The 17,618-nt window shown below is 48.9% G+C and overlaps 1 protein-coding gene and 1 pseudogene across 1 annotated transcript in view; both read right to left on the bottom strand.

The window, feature by feature from the left end:
* KLHL22 (kelch like family member 22) overlaps positions 1-17,618 on the bottom strand; it is a 53,613-nt gene that overhangs the window by 35,725 nt on the left and 270 nt on the right. Inside the window, exon 2 of the mRNA XM_007974982.3 lies at positions 10,702-10,968. Within this exon, the coding sequence (XP_007973173.1) occupies positions 10,702-10,928 (227 nt within the window). The 5' untranslated portion in view covers positions 10,929-10,968. The remainder of the gene's footprint in view (positions 1-10,701; positions 10,969-17,618) is intronic.
* On the bottom strand, positions 468-5,549 carry LOC140709165 (keratin, type I cytoskeletal 18 pseudogene; annotated as a pseudogene).

Raw genomic sequence — 17,618 nt, 5'->3', positions numbered from 1 at the left:
TTCAACTTTTCTATAGGATTTAAATATTTCAAAATAAAAACCAGAGAGAAAAAAGAGCCCAAAAGAAAAATAAAATATATAGTCACTCCTTTTTATTGTTTTTCCTTTTTAACAAAAAATTTACCAAATGTAATTCTTTTTTTTTTTTTTTTCTGAGACAGAGTTTTGCTCGTGTTGCCCAGGCTGGAGTGCAATGGCACGATTTTGGCTCACTGCAACCTCCGCCTCCCAGGTTCAAGTGATTCTTCTACCTCAGCCTCCCGAGTAGCTGGGATTATAGGCATGCGCCACCACACCCAGCTAATTTTGCATTTTTAGTAGAGACGAGGTTTCTCCACGTTGGCCAGGCTAGTCTTGAACTCCTGACCTCAGGTGATCCACTCGCCTCAGCCTCCCAAAGTGCTGGGATTGAGCCACCGCGCCCGGCCCACACTTAATTCTTTAAACATTCATTTTTGGGGCCAGGTGCAGTGGCTCAGGCCTATATCCCAGCACTTTGGGAGGCCGAGGTGGGCGGATCACCTGAGGTCAGGAGTTCAAGACCAAGTTGGCCCGCATGGTGAAACCCTGTCTCTAGTAAAAATGCAAAAATTAGCTGGGTGTGGTGGTAGGCACCTGTAATCCCAGCTACTTGGGAGGCTGAGGCACGAGAATCGCTTGAACCTGGGAGGTGGAGGTTGCAGTGAGCTGAGACGATGCCACTGCACTCCAGCCTGGGTGACGGAGTGAGACTCTGTCTCAAAAAAAATAAAATAAAATAAAATTCATTTTTGGCTCACTGCAGCCTCAACCTTCTGGGCTTAAGTGATGCTTCTGCCTCAGCCTCCCAAGTAGTTGGGACTATAGGCATGTACCACCATGCGTGGCCTGACACAAATGTGTATCCTTTTATCACTACTTTTCTATAAGTCAGGAATTATGTCAAAATAAAGATTTAAAAATTTTAAAAAGTTGTCCACACCTCATATCCATTAGGATGACCACTATAAAAAAACAACAAAACAAACAAAAAAGGCCGGGCGCGGTGGCTCAAGCCTGTAATCCCAGCACTTTGGGAGGCCGAGGCGGGTGGATCACGAGGTCAGGAGATCGAGACTATTCTGGCTAACATGGTGAAACCCTGTCTCTACTAAAAATACAAAAAACTAGCCGGGTGTGGTGGCGGGCGCCTGTAGTCCCAGCTACTTGGGAGGCTGAGGCAGGAGAATGGCGTAAACCCGGGAGGCGGAGCTTGCAGTGAGCCGAGATCGCGCCACTGCACTCCAGCCTGGGAGACACAGCCAGACTCCGTCTCAAAAAAAAAACAAAAAAAAAAAAACAAGTAGGCTGGGCGTGGTGATTCACATCTATAATCTCATGTCCATAATCCCAGTACTTAGGGAGGCTGAGGTGGAAGGATTGCTTGAGCCCAGGAGTTTGAGACCAGCCTGGGAGACAGTAAGATTCTATCTCTACAAATATATTTTTTAAAAAACTGGCCAGACATGGTGGTGCTTGCCTATAGTCCCAGCTACTTGGGAGGCTTCAGAAGCACTGCTTGAGCCCAGGAGGTGGAGCTATGATGGTGCCCCCGAACTCCAGTTGGGGTGACAGACCAAAATCCTGTCTCAATAAACAAAACAAAACAAAAAACCAGAAAATAACAAGCTTTAGCAAGGATGTGGAGAAACTATAACCCTTGTGCACTGTTGGTGGGAATAAAAAGTGGTGCAACTGCTATGTTCCTCAGAAAATTATCAATAGAATGACCCAGCAATTTCACTTCTGGGGATATAGCCAAAAGAACTGAAAGCAGAGTCTCAGATATTTGCACACCCATGTTCATAGCAGCATTATATGCAATAGACAAGAGATGGAAGCAAACCAAGTATCCCTTGATAGGTGAATAGACGAACAAAATGTGGTATATCCATAAAATGGCACGCCATTCAGCCTGCAAAATGAGGGAAATCATGTCACATGTTATAACACACATGACCCTTAAGGACATGATGCCAAATGAAATAAGCAAGTGATAAAGGGCTAATGCTGTGTGATTCTACTTATGAGGTACTTAGAATAGTTTAATTCATAGAGACTGAAAGTCGAATGGTAGCTGCCAGGGCCTGGGGGTAAAGGAGAAAAGGGAGTTGTGGTTTAGTGAGTACAGAGTCTCAGATTTGTAAGATTAAAAAGTTCTGGAGATCTGTTTCATAATAATGTGAATAATCGTAACATTACTGAACTATATGATAAATGTTATTTGTGTTTATTTTTTTAGAACCACAATTTTTAAAAAACTGTTCACCAGTACCCAGTAGCAGGGGAATGACAAAATAAACAGAGGACATCGACAGCACAGAACACTCCACAGCACAGAGAATGAGGGCCATCTCTACTGCTAGTGCCTGGGACCTCCACGAGGTACAGAATGGCAAACCAGTGTGCTGCCTCTGGTGTGAGATGGGGGAGAAAAATATTTCCTGGGTCAGCTTGCTCAGGTCCTCGATCCCTTGTCCAAACTCTTTAAGTCAAGTGTATTTTAGAATTCAGAAGGTTCCAACGTGAGAAATACTGTACACATGCCACATAGGATCTTACATCCCATGGGATCTGGGTTGGTGCCTCCTCTTCAATACTTTAATATGCCCTCCAAAAAAGTATAAAGACTCGCACTAGGATAAAAAATATAATTAGCCTCGAAAATATTCTTGAGTTTTGGGTGGGTTCTGTGGTTTAATGAATTTACACCAAACATTTTTTTAAGACGTTTGGCTGGTCCAAAGGTAGTTGAGTTATCTCAGTTGGTTGTTCATAGGCAGTAACAGATCAAACTCCTTATTCTTCTCTGTCCCCTCTTCTCAATACTGCACTTTACTAGTCTAAAAAATAATAATACATAAAAATAGGCTGGGTGCGGTGGCTCACGCCTATAATCCCAGCACTTTGGGAGGCCAAGGTGGGTGGACCACTTGACGTCAGGAGTTTGAGACCAGCCTGGCCAACATGGTGAAACCCTGTCTCTATCAAAAAATACAAAAATTAGCCGGGTGTGGTGGCACACACCTGTACTCACAGCTACTCAGGAAGCTGAGGTGCAAGAATCACTTGAACTTGAACAAGAATCCCTTGAAAAAAAAAATTTTTTTTTTTCTTTTGGAAACGGAGTCTCACTCTGTCACTCAAGCTAGACTGTAGTAGCACCATCTTGGCTTGGCTCGCTGCAGCCTTGACCTCCGGGCTCAAGCAATCCTCTCACCTCAGCCTCCCAGGTAGTGGGGACTACAGGTGTGCACCACCATGCCCAGCTAATTTTTGTATTTTTTGTAGAGATAGGGTTTTGCCATGTTGCCTAGGCTAATCTCAAACTCCAGGACTGAACTGATCTGCCCACCTCAGCCTCCCAAAGTGCTAGCGTTATAGGTTTGAGGCACCCTGCCCAGCCCAAAAAGTTCTTTGGTTTTTGTTTGTTTGTGACAGATGGACCCTTGCTATGGTGTCCAGGCTGCAGTGCAGTGACATGATCCCACTACTCATCAGCATGGGAGTTTCGACCTGGTCCATTTCCATCCTGGGCCAGTTCACCCCTCTTTAGGCAACCCTGCTCTAGGAAGGTCACCATACTGATGCCAAATTTAGTGTGGATACCCCATTGGCATGGCACACTACAGCCCAGAACTCCTGGGCTCAAGCAATCCTCCGGCCTACTCTCCCAAGTAGCTGGGACTATAGGTTTGAGCCACCACACCCTGCTCAAAAAACTTTTAACTGTGAGAATGGATGCTGAATGTTATCACATGCCTGTTCACCATGTCTGCAGATATGCTATATAGACATGTGTGCAGATGTGTTGGGTTGCCATGAATTGATGAATGCCATGATTCCCTGGCATGTAACTAGTAAGATTCCCCAGCATTAAACCAATTTTTTTTTTTTTTTTTTCTGAGACAAGGTCTCGCTGGGTCACCCAGGTTGGAGTGCAGTGCACACTCACAACTCATGGCTCACCGTAGCCTCGACCTCCCCAGGTTTAAGCAATCCTCCCATCTCAGCTTCCCCAGAAGCTGAGACTACAGGCGTGCCTGGCTAATTTATGTTTTGTTTTGTTTGGTTTTTCACTTTCTTTTTTTTTCTTTTTTTGAGACGGAGTCTCACTCTGTCGCCCAGGCTGGTGTGCAGTGGTGCGATCTCAGCTCATTGCAACCTCCGCCTCCCAGGTTCAAGCAGTACTTCTGCCTCAGCCTCCCAAGTAGCTGGGATTACAGGTATGTGCCATGACACCTGGCTAATTTTTGTATTTTTTTTTTTTTTTTTTTGACCTCTGAACTTTTTATTGGCCTCCTGCTCCCCAAACGATACCCTGCTTCTGGTGGCTTAATGTCTCAGAACTTTGGTGTCGTTGGTCTCAAACACCACTTTGCCATCCACTATCAGGAGGGTGGTGGTCTTTTGGATGGTTTGCATGGAGTTGCTGCTGTCCAGGGCATCACCAAGATTGAAGTCCTCACCCATCTTCCAGCAGGCAGTGGTAGGTGGCGATCTCAGCCTCCAGCTTGACCTTAATGTTCACCAGGGCCTTGTACTCCTGGGCCTGGCGCTGTCCCTCTGCCGGGGTCTGTGCCACCTCTGACTCCAGGTGCAGCAGGATCCCACTGAGCTGCTCCATCTGCAGGGCATAGCGTGCCTCCACCTCCCTCAGGCTGTTCTCCAAGCTGGCCTTCAGATTTCTCATAAGAGTCCAGGTCCATCTCCAAGGACTGGAGGTACGTCTCGGCTCCGTGATTGTCATGTCAGCAGCTCCAACCTCAGTGGACTGCATAGTGACCACTGTGGTGCTCTCCTTAATCTGCTGAGACCAGTACTTGTCCAGCTCCTCTCGTTTCTTCCAAGCTAGCTCGTCATATTGAGCCTGGATGTCTGCCATGATCTTGGCGAGGTCCTGAGATTTGGGGGCATCTACCTCCACAGTTAACCCAGAGCTGGCAATCTGGGTTTGTAGGCCTTTTACTTCCTCTTCATGGTTCTTCATGAAGAGCATCTCCTCCTTGAAAGCCTCGATCCCTGTCTCCAGCTGCAGCTGACGGACATTGGTGTCATCAATGACCTTGTGAAGCCCATGTATGTCGCTCTCCACAGACTACTGCATGGCCAACTCTGTCTCATACTTGACTCTAAAGTCATCAGTAGCAAGACGGGCATTGTCAGTCTACAGAATGATATGGGTGTTGTCCATAGTATTTGCAAAGATCTGAGCTCTCAGGTCCTCAATGGTCTTGAAGTAATGCCTCCAGTCTCTGACCTGGGTCCCTTCTTCTCCAAGTGCTCCCGGATTTTGCTCTCCAGCTTCCGGTTCTTGGTCTCCAGGCTCCTCGCTCTGTCCAGGTAGGAGGCCAGGGGTCATTCAGGCTTTGTATGGTCTCCTTCTCATTATGGATGCCTCCCATTCCTGCCAGACCCCCAGCCATCCCCGAAGCCAGGCCCCCAGACCCCATGCTGCCCTGGAAGCTGGTGGAGCGGGACATGAAGATCCAGGAACCAGAGCCCTTGGTGCCTGCATAGACGCTGGTCATACTGCTGACCGGCCAGGCACCATAGCTGGGAGCCTGAGACAGAGCCCAGGGACCGGTGGTTGGTAGAGAAAGTGGAGCGAGTGGTGAAGCTCATGCTATCCAGGGAGGAGAGCGAGAGGACAGGACTCAGGCTTTGCCAACAACCTAATTTTTGTATTTTTAGTAGGGATGTTGGCCGGCCTGGTCTCCAACTCCGGAGCTCAGGTGATCCACCCGCCTCAGCCTCTCAAAGTGCTGGGATTACAGGTGTGAGCCACCGTGCCCAGCCTTGTTTGTTTTTTTCTTTTTGAGCCAGAATCTCACTCTCTCATCCAGTCTGGAGTGCAGTGGCGCGATCTCAGCTCACTGCAACCTTTACCTCCCAGGTTCAAGCGATTCTCAAGCCTCACCCTCCTGGGTAGCTAGAATTAAAGGTGTGCACCACTATGCCCAGTTAATTTTTGTATTTTTAGTAGAGAAGGGGTTTTGCCATGTTGGCCACACTGGTGTCTAACTCCTGGCCTCAAGTGATCTGCTGGCCTTGGGCTCCCATTGTGCTGGGATTACATGCGTGAGCCACCGTGACCAGCCCTAATTTTTATATTTTTTGTAAACATGGGGTTTCATCACATTGCCCAGGTTGGTCTCGAACTCTTGGGCTCAAGCAATCTGCCCACCTTGGCCTCCCAAAACGCTGGGATTATAGGTGTGAGCCACCGTGCTCAGCTTTTTTTTTTTTTTTTTTAAAGAGAAAATAGGTCTCTCACTTTGTCATCCAAGCTGGAGTATAGTGGTGTGATCATGGCTCACTGCAGCCTCAACCTCTAAAGCTCAAGCTGTCCTCCCTCCTCAGCCTCCCAAGTAGCTGGGACTACAGGCCATGCCATCATGCCCGGCTAATTTAAAAAAAATTTTTTTCTTTTTCTGAAACTGCTCGGAAAAAATTTAAACGGCATTGGAGTCTTTTTGTAAAAGGCACACCTACCCTGGGAAACATCTGGGCTTTGTGTTTTGTGGGGAATACAACTTTCTCTCTCTTTTGGGGATAAAGTACTATTAATTTTTAAAAAATAAAATTATCAACTATATCCAAACTTCTAAAGTAACAGACATTGAGTTCAGCAAAGCAGTCTTTTATAATTCACACATGGTATGAAAACTAAGAGAGGGACGACGTGACCTGTGGAGGTTGTATATAAAGGATAGAGCCCTTGGGCCCTTCAGACTATCAGGGTCCAGGAGGGGAGGAGAAACCACCTCAGAAGCATATAAGGTTAAAGCATACAAGGTGGGCGTAGGGTCAGGGGAGCCAAAATAAGTGTGCAATGAAAAGTTATTAACAAAAGTCAAAAAAAGAAGATGCAGTCTGGCCATCGAATTCCTAAACCATGTACAGAGCACACAGAAAGAGCAGAGGAAGCGTCCTGCAGCAGGGCAGTACAGCTCTCTGCCCTTCAGGAAAACTGAGATTCCTCTACCTGGGAAACAGCGAGGGACAATTAGGGAAAGCTCTCCAGAGAAGGAGGCATTTCAGGCAGGCCAAAGAAGAAAAAATTCCACAGGACAGAAAAGGCAGAGAAGAGGCCGGGCACAGTGGCTCACGTATGTAATCCAAACACTTTGGGAGGCCAAGGCAGGTGGATCACCTGAGGTCAGGAGTTGGAGACCAGCCTGGCCAACATGATGAAATCCCGTCTCTACTAAAAATACAAAAATTAGCCGGGTTTGGTGGCGCATGTCTGTAACCCCAGCTACTCAGGAGGCTGAGGCAGGAGAATCACTTGAACCCGGGAGGTGGAGGTTGCAGTGAGCCGAGATCGCCCCACTGCACTACAGCCTGGGGGACAGGGCGAGACTCCATCGCAAAACAAACAAACAAAAAGGCCGGGCGTGGTGTGGCTCATACCTGTAATCCCAGCACTTTGGGAGGCACAGGAGGGCAAATTGCAAGGTCAGGAGTTCGAGATCAGCCCGGCCAACACGGTGAAACCCTGTCTCTACTAAAAATACAAAAAATTAGCTGGGCATGGTGGCGCATGCCTGTAGTCCCAGCTACTTGAGAGGCTGAGGCAGGAGAATTGCTTGAACCCAGGAGGCAGAGGTTGCAGGGAGCCAAGATTGTGCCACTGCACTCCAGCCTGGGTGACAGAGTAAGACTCTGTCTCAAAAAAAAAAAAAAAAAAGCAATTTCTGTTCTTTGTAAAATAATTCAGATAATGCAGTAAACAGAAGAAAGTCAGCCTCCCTCTCCCTTTGCCCTTTGCTCAATTCCCAGAGTACAGCAAGATCCTTCCAGATCTTCACAGTGGGATCATCTTCCACCAGGTCCTGAGGTTTTTCACTCCCTATCAGTAGACAAACCACACTGCCCAGTTTGCAAGTAGCTCCATTGGATAACACAGAACAGAAGGGCTCTGTCCCGCACCGTGTCTCAGCACCGGGTGCATCATCCCACGGGAACGACACCTACACAGACACCCGGCGTACAACTACAGGGCCCTAAACCATGGGCCAGCCCACCCCCAAATACCCTTCTCTCTACCCTTGCCCATATCAAATATTACAAGCCTCTTACACATCTTTACCAGTCATACTGGGAAAAAAATAGTCTTTTATCATTTTAACATTTCACAAATAACTAAAACAAATAATAAACATGCTAACACTTGGGAATGGTCTATTTCTTTCTTTCTGAAAATGACAGTGTAGGCACTGCCTTTCCCTAACTTATCAAAAACCTTATGTGACTTTCTATGTCCTCAAGGAGCAATTTCTAGCCCTTTCCACAGCACCCCTTGGGTAAACCTCTTATGAGAGGTGTCCTGCTCTCCAGGATGACTACAATGCATCACTAACACCCCCCGTATCCCTCCACTCCATTGGGAAGGGGAGCAGGCTGGAATGCAGTGACGCGATATGGGCTCACTGCAACCTCCGCCTCCCGGTTCAAGCAATTCTCCTGTTTCAGCCTCCCAAGTAGCTGGGATTACAGGTATGTGCTACCACGCCCAGCTAATTTTGTATTTTTAGTAGAGACAGGGTTTTGTCATGTTGGTTAGGCTGGTCTCCAACTCCTGACCTCAGGTGATCTGCCCTCCTCCGCCTCTCAAAGTACTGAAATTACAGGAGTGAGCCACCGAGCCTGGCCTTTTTCTCAGCTCACTGCAACCTCCACCTCCTGGGTTCAAGCAATTCTCCTGCCTCAGCCTCCCAAGTAGCTGGGATTACAGGCATGTGCCACCACACCCCGCTAGTTTTTGTATTTTTAGTAGAGACAGGGTTTTACTATGTTGGCCAGGCTGGTCTCCAACTCCTAATCTCAGGTGATCCACCCCACCTTGGCCTCCCAAAGTGCTAGGATTACAGGCGTGAGCCACCACACCCGGTCTCTTTTTTGTTTTTTTGAAACAGGGTCTTGCTCTGTCACCCAGGCTGGAGTGCAGTGGCACAATCTCAGCTCATTGCAACCTCCGCATCCCATGTTCAAGCGATTCTCCTGCCTCAGCCTCCCAAGTAGCTGTGATTACAGGCACCCACCACCACACCTAGCTAATTTTTGTTTTTTGGTTTCTTTTTTTTTTTTAGTAGAGACAGGATTTCACCATGTTGGTCAGGCTAGTCTCAAACTCCTGGCCTCAAGTGATCCACCTGCCTCGGCCTCCCAAAGTGCTGGGATCACAGGTGTGAGTCACCGCGCCTGGCCTCTATTTCATATATATATATTCATATATATATATATATACACACACACACACACACATCTCTGAGATGAGAGTCTGGGCTCTTCCAATAATGTTGCCACTCGCCTGCTCCCCTTCCCAATGGAAGTGGAGGGATGCAGGGGGTGTTAGTGATGCATTGTAATCATCCCAGAGAGCAGGACACCTCTCATAAGAGGTTTACCCAAGAGGGGTTGTGGAAAGGGCTAGAAATTGCTCCTAGAGGACATGGAAAGCCACATAAGGTTTGTGATAAGTTAGGGAAAGGCAGTGCCTACATTGTCATTTTCAGAAAGAGTGGTATGGCACTAGATCAAGAAGGGCTGAGAGGGTGAGCCCAGGGGATCCCACAGGCTCTGCAGCCTCTGGCCATCCTCTCCTGTACAGGTCCTAAGCCCCCTGCAGGGGGCCCTCAGCTCCCCCACCCTACCCACTGTCCTGTATGTTATCTTAATCTTTATTAAAGGCCTCAGCTGAATTTCCCTGGTGAACTGAAAGAACTCTGCTGCTCCTTGGCACATCTGCACCAAGCCACCACTGGGTCACATTCTCCAAAACTCCTTCTGGAGACAGAAGGCACTTAAACCATACATATTTTGCTTGATAGTTCCTAATTAAAAAAAGACAGAAAGAGGGAGAGAGAGAACTACAACCAAGCCTTGAAGACAAAATGATCGAACAGAATCAGAGCTAGAATGGAACACCTCAGGCTTGGAGTCCCATGACAACCTTGCTGGGGACCATGAGTGGCCCTCAGTCCTTCTCAGGCTCATGCCACCTATGTGAAATAAGTGTGGTGACACCCACCTCCTTGAGTGCAGAGCAGTGCAGACAATGGGGCAAATGGTGTACTGATCTGCTATTTGTGCACATAAATTTATTCATTTAAGCTATGGGTATTGCTTGAATATGTGAAAACCACGTTAGCGGGAGGGATAAGAGACAAATTCCCGCCCAGTGGAAAAGACAGATAAGCCAGTGGTTCCTCACACTGTGCCAAGTGCTGGGATGGGGTCACGAAGGAGGCCATAAGAAATCCCTGAGGGGTCACAGAGCTCACTGGGAGGGCCAGAGGCTAACACCTGAGGGATGAGAGATGTGAGCCAGAAGGTGATGCATACACAGCAATAATTACCAGGGAGGGGAGGAATGGGAAGGGAGGGGAGGGGAAGGGAGGGGAGGAGAGAAAGGAGGAAAGAAAACAGAAAAGAGAGAAAAGGAAAAAGAAAAGGAAGGTAAAGGAAGGCAAAGCCCAAGAGACAGGATCGCTGAATGAAAAATGAACTCTAGGACCCCCTTCTGTCTCTCATACTTGTTGACTAAGTCATAACCACAAGGAGTGGGGGAGGCTCTGAGGTGAGGAGGAGACCAACTGCTGTCACCGCCAGTACCTTTATTAGCAGAGCCAGGATTATCTTTGTTATTCTTCTTACAAACAGTTCTAGTGAACTCACCTGAAGTAATCACAGGACGCAGCTAGCAGGATGCGATGGGCCTCGATGTGTCTGCCCTCCACCACCAGCACAACATCGAAGAGGATCCCGCTGTCCCGGAGAGCCAGCAGCCCTCGGAGCAGAGCCTGGGAGTGCTGTGCGCTGCGGTAGGTGTTGTTCACACAGTGTGGGTGGGAGGGCTGCGCAGGCAACTTGCAGAGCTGGGTGAACTCCTGCTCCTCTGCCATCCTGACAGCCACAAGATCCCTTACCACTTCAGCCTGTCAGCTGGCAAAACAGAGGGGACGGGGGTGAGCAGGCAAGCATCAGCCCTACCACACACAGACTGGCCAGCTCTGTTGCTCCCCTTGCTCCTGTGCCTCCCTCAGGCTCACCTGTTTTCCCTCTTTTCCCAAATCCATAATTCCTTCTCCCCTCCCACCTCTAGTCCAACTTCCTGATGGCCTTCTTCCTGATGATCTGTGTGCCATCATGCCCAAGACTCTTCATCGCATTTTATCTTCTTCCGCATCAAAGTCAAACAGAAGGGTTTTGGGAAACAGACTGACCTGGGTTGGAGCACCACTTCACGGGGACTTACAACATGACTAACCTGAGCCTCAAGTTCCCCAATTGTAAAGAGAGAGATAAAAGCACCCACCCCATTGGGGTATTCTAAAATTGGTAAAAACAATGAATATGAAACATAAGCACACACCAGGTTCTCAAAAGCTCTTCCTCCCTCCCATCGAATGAACAAAATTGGGTTCTTCCTCAGTAATGGATGCGTAAAAATGGCAAGACCTGAGTTGTGGTCAGGAGACACAGAGCCAGGAGTCTGGGAGGTGGGTGCCAAGGGAGTGGCATTTCCAGGGCCTACTTTCTTTTACTGAGATTCTGAGAGTCAAGCACAGTAACTGTGATTGAACCTGATGCATTTAAATTCATCTGCATTGCCTTTTAAATTAAAGGTTACCTTCTAACAATTGAGTCAGTACGCTCAAAAACCGCAAACTGATTTGAATAGGAGCCTCTAAAACCTAACCAGTAAAACGAACCTACTGCAAATGCACTTTTACCATGGACCAACCAAAAGTGGCTGTGGATAGCCAGCTGCTCGGGTCAGGGAGTGGCCAGTCCTACACTGCGAGGCATGGCCAAGCTGCAGGCTCTGTAGGCACAGCACAGTCAGCTACAAGATGTGAATATCTGTCTTCTCCACCTCACTTCATCCTACTTTCCTCTCCCCAAAATATGTTTATTCTCCAATTGCCTCCAGTCATGCATCACTTAATGTTGGGGATACATTCTGAGACATGCACCACTGGAGACAATTTCCTCATTGTGTGAACATCACAGGGTACACCTACACAAACCTAGATGGTAGAGACTACTACATATCTAGGCCATAAGGTACAGCCAATTGCTCCTAGGCTACATACTTATACAGCATATTTTTCCTCTCCTCTCATACCACAACAAACCCAGGAGACTTCTGTGACCAAATGTGCGAGGGTTTTCTCCATTAACAAGCAAGCAATCAATTCTGCCACAGATACCATCTGGGTGTCCTCTAATTCAGCAGTCCCCAATCTTTTTGGCACTAGGGACCAGTTTGGTGGAAGACAATTTTTCCACGGGGTCAGGGCATGGTTTCGAGATGAAACTGTTCCACCTCAGATTATCAGGCATTAGTTAGATTCTCATATGGAGCACACGGTCTGGATCCCTCACATGCACAGTTCACAATAGGGTTTGTGCTCCCATGAGAATCTGATGCCACCTCTGATCTGACAGGAGATGGAGCTCAGGTGGTAATGCTGGATCCCCCTCACTCACCTCCTGCCGTGCCACCTGGTTCCTAACCAGCTACAGACTGATACAGGTCTGAGGCCTGAGGTTGCGGACCCATGTTCTAATTCTAATTCAACTCTAACACTATCTACCTGAAGACAGTGTCTGATCCCACAGGTTGAGGGCTCAGTCTCCCTGGTTGTTTCACCTGTGCTTCTGACCAACAGTCTACAAATTGGGGTTCCCAAGACCCCCTTCTTGGGTTTAATTAATTTGTTACAGCGACTCACGGAACTCAGGAAAATACTCATGTCTACTGGTTTGTTATAAAGGGTTATTGCAAAGGATACAGATGAAGAGATGCATGGGGCCAGGCATGTGGGAAGTGGTGCAGAGCCTCCAGGCCCTCTTCAGGAACATCACCCTTTAGGAGCCTCCATGTATTCAACTATCCCAAAGTTTTCCAAACCCAGTCATTTTGAATTTTTATGGAAGCTTCATTATGTTGGCATGACTGATTAAATCACTGGCCATTGGTGATGAACTTAATCTTCAGCCCGTCTCCCCTCTCCGGAGGTTGAGAGGTGAGGCTTAAAGTCCCAACCCTCTTATCCTGCCTTGGCCTTTCCTATGACCAGCCTCCATCCTGAAGCTACCTAGTGGATGCTGGCCAGCATACAAAAAGGCATCACTCTGGAGAGTCCAAAGATTTTATAAGTTGTATGCCAAGAAATGAGACAAGACCAAATATATATTTCACAATATCACAGTACTGAATACCATAGGCAACTGTAACACAATGGTGAGTACTTGTGTATCTAAACATAGACAAGGTACAGTAAAAATATGGGACCACCATCCTTCATGTGGTCTGGTCTGTCATTGACTGAAACGTCACTGTGTGGCACATGATTATATATCTTTAAAAGAAAAAATGAAAAATAGATGCTAATATAAAACTTGCCAAAAAGAAGAGGTCTCCCTCTTCACTACTGAGGCTCAGGGTCACCCCCCCACCCCACCCCCTGGATGCTCTACTGCTTCCCATCAAACATACTCAGTTATCTATACCTGCTCTTCAGTCTGCCTCCAGGACCTGGGACCTCTACCCAGCCACCCACCCATTCCTTTCCCCCTCCCTGGGCTGGCTCGTCTTTCTCACCAAGGCCCCAGAGATGGCCAGAGCCAAGGTGTATCCCCCATGACCACCTCTCACTTAGGATTCTCTTGCCTGGAAACTCTGCCCTATGATAATTCTCCCTTTTCTGACCTCTCCCTTTCATCCCACACACCCTGCTCGATCCTGCCCTTCTTTCCCAAGGGTTCACATTCCCAGTTTCACCTACAGCTCAGTGCTTATTCTAGCTAGTAGCCCTCCAACTTGTCTAATTTTCTTATTGGTATAGCTACCATTTCCATGTTGAAAACCTCACTGTCTTAATGATATTTTTCCTTTCTAACCCGTGTGCCCTATGAACCTACTAGTTCTGATTCCTTCACCTCTCCTCCGTCTCAGTCAGCCACCCTCTACTCCTCCAGGGCCACTACTCTGGGTCAGACCACAGCAATGATGACCCAACCAGTTTCCCTACCTCTTGCCTCATCCTCCCCAGGCTGCTCTCCTTCAAGCCTTACCTACTCAGCCCCATTAGTAGTCCTTAGTCCAGAAGGGATACCTGTTATCCTCTGAACACCTTTAGTCACCCATCTAGGCCATTCTGTCTCTCATAGTCCCATATTGGTCAAGGTCTAGCTCTATTACTTCTCCATCTATCGTTGTACAAAGAACATGACAAATATGCCTCACCACTCAAACCTGCCTTTTTTTTTTTAGACGGAGTCTTGCTCTGTCATCCAGGCTAGAGTGCAGTGGTATGATCTTGGCTCACTGCAACCTCTGCCTCTCAGGTTCAAGTGATTCTCCTGCCTCAGCCTCCCTAGTAGCTGGGATTACAGGCATGCGCCACCACGCCCAGCTAATTTTTAGCAGAGCGGTTTCACCATGTTGGTCAGGCTGGTCTCACATTCCTGACCTCAGGTGATCTGTCCGCTTTTGGCCTCCCAAAGGGCTGGGATTACAGGTGTGCGCCACCACGCCCAGCCCAAACCTGCCTATTTACCCACCACAAGGAGATTCCAGCTTCTTCAGGGGTGAGGCTTTATCTCACAAACATCTCAAAAGCCCCCATGGCTGGCTGCACCACTTGCTAATGACAGACTCTGGGCACTTGTCTCATATATCCACGCCTCAGCTTCCTCATCACCACCATGACCACCACAGAGTCAAGAGGGCCTCCTTCTCTGAGGGTGACCTCCACAACTGACTACCCCAACAGACATCAAGCTCCTAGGTGGAGCCTCACCTTCTATGAGCACAGTAGTGCCTCTGCTGTCTTGGGAAGGGATAAACAGCAGCTACTCCCTAAACACCTACTGCAAGAACAAGTACGGTAAAATAGAAAGACATCTTCCATGGGCAGGCGAAGTACATTTACCAAGTACAATTTAAGAAACGTAGCTAGGGGTTAAGGGGGATATGTCGAAAAATGAATCAATTCTCTGCTGTGAAGGAGCACAGCACAGAGTGCAACATTTAAAACCACATCTATACGGTTTTAAATCACCAAAACGTCTACCCTCAGGAGAAGAGATGTCATGGCACAGTGATTTGACAGAACCTTAGGCAACAGTCAAAATATGCAAAGTGGCCAGGCACGGTGGCTCACGCCTGTAATCCCAGCACTTTGGGAGGCTGAGGTGGGTGGATCACGAGGTCAGGAGTTCAAGACCAGCCTGGTTAACATAGTGAAACCCCATCTCTACTAAAAATACAAAAAATTAGCCAGACATGGTGGCAGGCACCTGTAATCCCAATTACTAGGGAGGCTGAGGCAGGAGAGTCACGCCACTGCACTCCAACCTGCGTGACAGTGTGAGACTCCGTCTTTTTTTTTTTTTTTTTTTGAGACGGAGTCTTGCTGTGCCCAGGCTGGAGTGCTGTGGCGCGATCTCGGCTCACAGCAAGCTCCGCCTCCTGGGTTCATGCCATTCTCCTGCCTCAGCCTCCCAAGTAGCTGAGACTACAGGCGCCCGCCACCACGTCCGGCTAATTTTTTGCATTTTTAGTAGAGACAGGGTTTCACCTTGTTAGCCAGGATGGTCTCGATCTCCTGACCTCATGATCCACCCGCCTCGGCCTCCCAAAGTGCTGGGATTACAGGCGTGAGCCACCGCGCCCGACTGAGACTCCGTCTTAAAAACAAAAAACAAACAACAACAAAAAAAACCAATGTGCAAAGTAGACTGGGCACAGTGGCTCCTGCCTGTAATCCCAGCACTTTGGGAGGCCAAGGTGGGAGGATCACCTGAGGTCAAGAGTTCAAGACCAGCCTGGCCAACATGGTGAAACCCCATCTCTACTAAAATTACAAAAATTAGCAGAGTGTGGTGGCACACACCTGTTATCCCAGCTACTCGAAAGGCTGAGGAAAGGGGAAGCTGAGGCAGGAGAATCGATTGAATCCAGGAGGCAGAGGTTGCAGTGAGCCAAGATTGCACCATTGCACTCCAGACTGGGCAACAGCGAGACTTTGTCTCAAAAAAAAAAAAAAAAAAAGTGCAAAGTAGGCTGGGCATGGTGGCTCATGCCTGTAATCCCAGTGCCTTGGGAGGTCCAGGTAGGTAGAGTTCAAGACCACCCTGGGTAATATAGCACGACCCTTCCTCTACAAAATATTTAAAAACTAACAAGCCACAGTGGCGTACACCTGTAGTCCTGGCTATCTGGGGTGAGACAGCTTGAGGTTCACTGCAGCCTCAAGCTCCCAAGTTCAAGTGGTCCTCCCATCTCAGCTTCCTCCGTAGCTGGAACAACAGGAGCTCACCACTGCGCCCGGCTAATTTTTCAAATTTTCTTTGTAGAGAAGGGGTTTCACTACATGGTGTAGGCTGGAGCACAGTGGTAGGGTCTTGGCTCACTGCAGCCTTCATCTCCTGGGTTCAAGCGATTCTCCTACCTCAGCCTCCCGAATAGCTGGGATCACAGGCGCGCGCCACCACACCCAGCTAATTTTTGTATTTTCAGTAGAGACGGGGTTTCACCGTGTTGGCCAGGCTGCATTCTTTTAACTCCTGACCTCAAGTTTTCCACCCACCCTGGCCTCCCAAAGTGCTAGGATTACAGGCAAGAGCCACTGCGCCCGCCCCCAGGCCCCATTTTCATTTGACACATGGCTACTGTAGCCTGAAGCTCTTCGCCAGTCTCATATCCCCAATTCTAGTCATCACAAGCCAAGTTCCCTCTGTTTTGCGCTGTTCGAAGTTTTAGTGGGGAGCATAAAGGAAGCTTAATGTGCCACATAGGTACAAACTGAAGGATATAAGACGAATTTTTATGAAGTGATGGATGGCAGAGTCAAAATCATTTTAGAGGAACTTTCAATTCGCTACCATTTTACTGAGTAGATATCCTCAGTCCTCTGTAGGGCCCCCGAACGAGCAGTATCCCCTCAAAGAAACTCAATCCTTGGCAGCATGAAGCAAGGTCGGCCACAAAGGCAAAGGGGGCGGCTCGGGTAGAGAGGGAGTGGGTCCTGATTCCCAGCGGGGGAGCCTTCCAAAGGGTGCGCTCTGGAAGAACCTCCCAGGGAGCCGACTTGGAGGCACTCGGCGCACCCAGGCCCGGCCCCGCGGAGGGCTGGAGTGAGGGCGCCCAGGGAGGAGCCCAGGCGAAAGGTGGCGGTGCCCCGCTACCCGCCCCAGATCCACTCGGCTCCGCCCGCAGCGGATCTAAAATGGTCAGAACTGGCAGCCGACGCTTCGCGCTCTGGTGATTTTGCACTGACAGCGCGATCTCCGGCTCCTCTCAGGAAACCCGGCGAGCTGGCGGGGCTGGGCTCCTACGGCTGCAGTGCCCGGGCCCGACTGAGGGAACTGAGGCTCGTCAGGCCGGCCCCAAGTCGCCCGCCTGTTGCAAGGCCGCCCGCTCCAGCGCGGAGGGTCGCCTCCAGGAAGGCCGCCCTCGGACCTGCCGCAGGCAACAGGGCCCGCCCGCAGCCGCGCTGAGGAGGCCTCGCACCCTGGCCCCCGGCCGAGCGCCAGATCCCGGCCTCTACGCGCCCCGGGATCCCGCCGGCCGCGTCCCC

The sequence above is a fragment of the Chlorocebus sabaeus genome, chromosome 19 (assembly GCF_047675955.1).
Source record: "Chlorocebus sabaeus isolate Y175 chromosome 19, mChlSab1.0.hap1, whole genome shotgun sequence".
In the NCBI taxonomy this organism is placed as follows: Eukaryota; Metazoa; Chordata; class Mammalia; order Primates; family Cercopithecidae; genus Chlorocebus; species Chlorocebus sabaeus.
Note: the sequence above shows the minus strand (reverse complement) of the source record. Positions and strands in the feature narration are given on the sequence as shown.